This window comes from Sinocyclocheilus rhinocerous, unplaced genomic scaffold (assembly GCF_001515625.1).
Source record: "Sinocyclocheilus rhinocerous isolate Xijiao unplaced genomic scaffold, SAMN03320098_v1.1 scaffold1213, whole genome shotgun sequence".
NCBI classification, from domain to species: Eukaryota; Metazoa; Chordata; class Actinopteri; order Cypriniformes; family Cyprinidae; genus Sinocyclocheilus; species Sinocyclocheilus rhinocerous.
Window position 1 is genome coordinate 258,206 of NW_015625600.1, and position 5,741 is coordinate 263,946.

A 5,741-nucleotide genomic window follows, 5' to 3' on the forward strand; every position below is an offset into this window, starting at 1 on the left:
GATCTGTGGGCGCACAGAAAATGAGAGCGCGCGAGTGAGTTCTCAAGACTCAAAAGCACGTGCAAATGATACGTTCCGTCATCTGTCATCATTTTATAAGCGCGGAACCTGCGGGAATGAGTAGAATTATTATTAATAGTCCTGCTTTGTGTTCTCTGCTAGTAACCTGACTGTGAATGATGCGAGCGGCGTTATGTTGTCACCAAGAAGCTGCAGCTGTGGCGGGGTGATTTTTGGTGTGCCGGCAGAACAACAACAATGCGCTACATGTTTCTTTTCCCCTCATTTTTTCCAATTGACGGAAATCCGTCGTAGCGACGGAAAACTTTAATCCCTCTAATACACAATATTAGATTGTTTGCGGGAGCGGGCGGTAATGGTCAGAAATTCAGCGGGAGCGGGCTTAAGAAAACTGTACTACGTCCATGTTTTTATACAGTCTATGGCATCAACACACAAGATTTTTTTCGCGCTACCCCATCTCCACCCCCAATCATTAGTGCTGTTTCGTTCTCTTTGACAGAACATATAGGACCATTTTTGAAATAGCGCCATAAACAAAATTTATTTCAAATTTAATTCAAGCACTTTCAAGGACCTATGTTTGTTTTCAAGTACTTTCCAGGCCTTGAATCCATATGTCTGAAATTCAAGTACTTTCAAGTAGTTTCAAGAAGCGTGGGAACCCTGAAGGTCTTTGACGGAAACGTTGCCAACTTGCCACTTTTTACTTTTTCTATTTTTATTTAAAAATGCTCTTAACATACTGATTAATAATGCTAAATGTAGATGAAAAAATGTCTTGTCACAAACCTGGTATGAAGAGTCAGAGTCATATACGTATGTATGATAGGTAAAAATAACTATATTTGCAGCATTGTTGTTTTCTGCAGTGTTTTAGCAATAGTATCAATCTATTTTGCTGCTCACTGTGTTTCTACATCTGTTTTTAAAATAACCGCGTCCGCAGTCCGCGGCTCTTTAGCATCTTTATAGAGAAGCAACGCACACGGGAAGGGATTGAATGAAGCGCATTAGCTCTAGATAAAATAATATTAAAGGATATAATGGTGAAATATCATTACAATAAATGACCCTGAGCACTCGTGGTGTGAACCGCTCTGTTGTTTTTAAGTGCTGCTCACTTTATTTAGAAATGGAAAAAATGGTGCTGCCGTTGCCATTATGTCTCGTGGTCCGGTTGGAACCAAACCGAGGTCCGGACCCAGACCATGGTCTGCCATTTGAATATGGCTGCCATAGACTATAAATTAAAATATTCATTTGAAGAGGCTTGAGAACCATGCTCGCATAATGTCTGAACCAAATACAGATAAGGTCGTTGTGAGTGCCACAGGGCTCGCTTTCAGGCCCTATGTAGTTCTCATTTTATGTGCCTCCACTAGGGTTATTATTATTATTATTATTATTATTATTATGTTAAAGACACTCAGGTTTGTATTTTCTCATAAATTTTTAAATAAAATGAAATAAAATAAAATAAAATAAAATTTAATTTATGATAAATGTAATATTGCAGTATGACATGTTCATCTGTCTCTATAGACAAGCTTCACACAAAATGTAGCATTCAAAGTTCTTTACCAGATCTAGAATGTTTTAGCATATCCGGTATATTATATAAAATTTGGTTTTTTTTTTGTACAAAATACTATACTGTTTCTTGAATTTTGCTACTTGCCAAACCCCCATCCCTTTATGTTTTGTGTTGCTACAGCTAATGTAAGCTCTCATCAATGCACACTAAACAAGAAAAGATTCTTCCCCAACCACTTCCTGCATTCTGGAAGTTCAAATACAACACATTGGCTTTTATCTTTGGGGGTAGTCATTTGGCTAATTATTATATATTAAAGCAACAGGCATAGAGGAGGCACACACCTTGAAATAATTATTGTACAATTTGTGTTTAGCAGCCAAGGATTTGGGAGTTACACCTACCAGCTTGAGTAGTGGTCTTTTAGTGGACATGTATGAAAGAGAGCCAAGCAGATTTATGGTGTGTAAATATCAGATAAATGCCCTACTGCCGGTAGTACCTAAAGATCCCTGTTATTATGGCACATTACTTAAAAAGCGGAGGTTGCCCCTTAACACTGGACAGGGACGAGGTCTGGCATTTTTACTACAATAGTAATCAAATAGGAATTTCATTTGGAGATGTAGTTTTGGACCAGTGGAGCATTTTGAAGGATTGCAGTAAGGTCATCTTCAAGCCTGTGACCTGGTCACACCATTGCACCACTCCTAGCTTGCTATCTCGAGGGGAAATGGATGCTTTTAGAGGGATGTGAATTACAGCTTCTGGTGCTCTAAGCCTCATGTCTTTTATGTCTGCTTTCAAATCCATGACTACTGCTGATAAAACAGCATTTTGTTGTGGAAATGACAAGGATTCGCTTTAGGTCCCAGAGTCCAGAAGCATTTTTTTTTCTTGAATTATCCACAGAATGAAAACAGCCTTTTTTCTGCTTGATTTTAAGTTAGTAAACACCTCAAAATCTCAGTTGAGACTCTGGAAAAACAACAAAAACTAAGTACCACCAACAAGTTTCTACTGCTAATTTCCAAGTCTATGAAAACTTCTGCTTTGGTTTTAAAAATGTCCAACATCGAAATTCAAAATATTTTATAGAAAGGGGAGTGTTAATTCAGTCTGTCTATCTATCTATCTATTTATCTATCTATCAATTAAAATTACTATTTCATTGATGTTCCTTATAAACAAACCGTGGTATTACTCTCATTATTACAATATTTTTGCAAAACAAAAGTTGCTCTAAAACAGACACTGAAAAAATAAATTAAACCGTAATAGGCTTGGAACATCTAGTTTTGCTTGTGTTTACACATGTATAATAAATCACAAACTTACTACTGTACAAATATATCATTCTGTAAACTGCGTAAGTGCTTATAAACGAGCCTATTATACACAAGCACTGGTAATTCAGAGATATGTTAGTCGTCATTCAACACTACATATGAAGTTACATAATACATAATGTAGAAACATTTTTATATACATCCTTTTCAAGAATTGCAGAGTGTGTGTTAAGGAAGAAAATTAGTTTAAAACCTAAAACTTGACTTTTGAATATGAAAACATCATTATGCCCTTTTGAAAAAGTTAGCACACTTAACAAAAAAAAAAACGTATTATGGAAATAATATATTTATATATTAATTATAATACATTATAATAGATTTATACTTACGTGCAAACTAAATGTAATGTTTTTGGAAATTTAATTGTGTTAATTGAAATTAAATCAAAATGAACTATAGTTTGCATTTATATTAAATGAAATTAGTTTAACTTTAGTCCTTTTTTTACCCACTTAAGTAGGATGCAAGTATATCCTTATATGGAACTGCATAGTTCTGCTGTCTTAAAATATGGAAGTTTGAATGTGCTAAATTAAACTAAAATACACTTTAATGTCATTTCTATTTAAACTTGTATGTTGAATCACATTTAAATACACTTATATTTGTATTATGTATTTAAATATATTTGTCATTACACAAATGATATTGTTGCATTTTAGTTTATTTAACATTAACATTAAACGTAATATAAAATAACACTGCAGTTAGATCTATAGATCTAGATCTATATAGATTTAGATTTATTGTCAAGTACTTTACATGCTTTAGTATATTAGTCAACACATGAAAATAAGTGTACTTTAAAGCAAAACAAAAGATTGTTGAAACGAAGAATGTGTACTCTCATCAAGTACACTTAAGTGGCCTCTTATTTCATTAATATATTATCTGCAAGCACAGATTTAATATGTTATTATTATATATTATATATTGGATAATATATATTTAGTATATTATTATTTAATTATATATATATACATACATACATACATACATGCATACATATGTCTTGTGTGTGTGTGTGTGTGTAAGTTTAAGATTTCACGTACATTACAAATGCACATTCAATTCAATAAAGTGTGCTTCTTTTTCACAAGAGTGGGGTGAAATCGTACCTTAAGAATGAAGCAGTGGTCTGTTGGTGCTTTGTATTTGATTCTGTATTCTTTGCAGTAGTAGACGTTCACATTGTCAAACTGCACCAAGCACACAAGATCCCGTGAAGCCTGATGAAGACGGAGTGAAACCCGTTACTCAACAAAATTGAGTTGCTTTACCTTTTCCCCAAGCCAGTTAATATTTAGGTCTATATAGCAACCCGATGTACACTGAGCTTAACGAGTGAGGATTTGTCTGAACTCCATGTCTGGTCAAAATACATTGTATGTTTTACTGTCTGGATTGCCTGAGCTGACCTTTGTCTTGCCTTTGGGTGAGTAATACAATCCAGAGGCCCGCAGCAGGAAGTAGCGCTGTTTCCAGGATTTCTTTCCATCCTCCTTCAGATACAGAACGCCCTCCAGGTCAGGCACAATGACGGAGGCTCCACAGAAGTTCTCCTACAAAAATACAGAACCAGACATGAAGTTTTTCATCATTTGCTTACACTCATGTCATTCCATATAAAATTCTGCAGAACACACATTGGAATGGGTCAGACTTGTTTAGACCTCCAATGCTTGATCAAGAGGGTTCCATTATGATGTTAAATATTACACCATTATATTTCTTTAGATGAAGTCTCTCCATTATATCAAAGTTAAAGCCAGACTCACCTCCAGAAGTTGTTCTTTGTCTTTTTCTTTCATGTCCTTTAGAGATTTCTTATCCTTTTTCCACAAATAAAAATTCTGTGAAAGAAATTAAAATTCACTTAATCTAGCATTCGGCAAAATTTCAGGAATGAATTGTCAAGTATTCTTGTTTGTCATGAGGCTACTTTAAAGACAGTTCCTTCTACACAAATGGATGGTTCTTCTACCATTAGAGAAAACTGTCAATGTGCTGAGATTAACTGTTTTTTTCAATTTCTGTTCCATTTTCACTGAACTTACAGGACACACGAAATAGAGGAGTTAGTGAATTGTTTTAGTGTTAGAAATGGCACAGTTCTTACAAGCAGAACTGTCTAGGAAATACTGTAAGGGAAAAGTATCTACTATTTTTAGAGCTTTTCTTTTAAGTTATTTATTGGTCACACTTTAGTTTGGGGATCAATTCTCACTATTTACTAACTATTAACTACAACTTTTGCCTCAATAAACTCCTAATTTGCTGCTTATTAATAGTTAGTAAAGTAGTAGTTAAGTTTAGGTATGGGGTAAGAGTAAGGGATGTAGAATCATGCAGGATAAGGCATTAATATGTGATAATGAACAGCCAATATGCTAGTAATAAGCAACTAGTTAATAGTGAGAACGTCTCGGTTACGTATGGTAACCCTCGTTCCCTGAAGGAGGGAACGGAGACGTCACGTCGGATGACCGACGAAATTGGGATCTCGCTTAGAGGGACCAATCTACTTCGAGTGTAAACTAAACGAGCCAATGCACATTGGCATGCGATTATTGCATCCAGCTGCTGCTGATCACAGCGTGAGTATAAGTAGGCAGCAGATGCAGCGCATATTCAGGTTTTCGCTGAGGAGCCGAGCCGGTGACCCGGCCGCTCAGCGGTGGTACAGGAACTGTGGCGACGGGACATGACGTCTCCGTTCCCTCCTTCAGGGAACGAGGGTTACATACGTAACCGAGACGTTCAACTCTGTTGTGTTTATATTTTGCTTAGCCTATAATTTTAAATGACAGATGTCATATTTATTTTTCTCT

At 35.6% G+C, this 5,741-nt stretch overlaps 1 protein-coding gene across 2 annotated transcripts in view; it reads right to left on the reverse strand.

Annotated features, from left to right (window-relative positions):
• The window catches only part of LOC107758334 (amyloid beta A4 precursor protein-binding family B member 1-interacting protein), a 38,138-nt gene that overhangs the window by 10,134 nt on the left and 22,263 nt on the right, over positions 1 to 5,741 (reverse strand). For both annotated transcript variants that reach the window (XM_016576056.1, XM_016576051.1), the window contains exons 8-10: positions 4,689 to 4,763; positions 4,329 to 4,472; positions 4,029 to 4,139 (exon numbers count right to left, since the gene is read on the reverse strand). In XM_016576056.1, the coding sequence (XP_016431542.1) occupies positions 4,029 to 4,139; positions 4,329 to 4,472; positions 4,689 to 4,763 (330 nt within the window). The remainder of the gene's footprint in view (positions 1 to 4,028; positions 4,140 to 4,328; positions 4,473 to 4,688; positions 4,764 to 5,741) is intronic.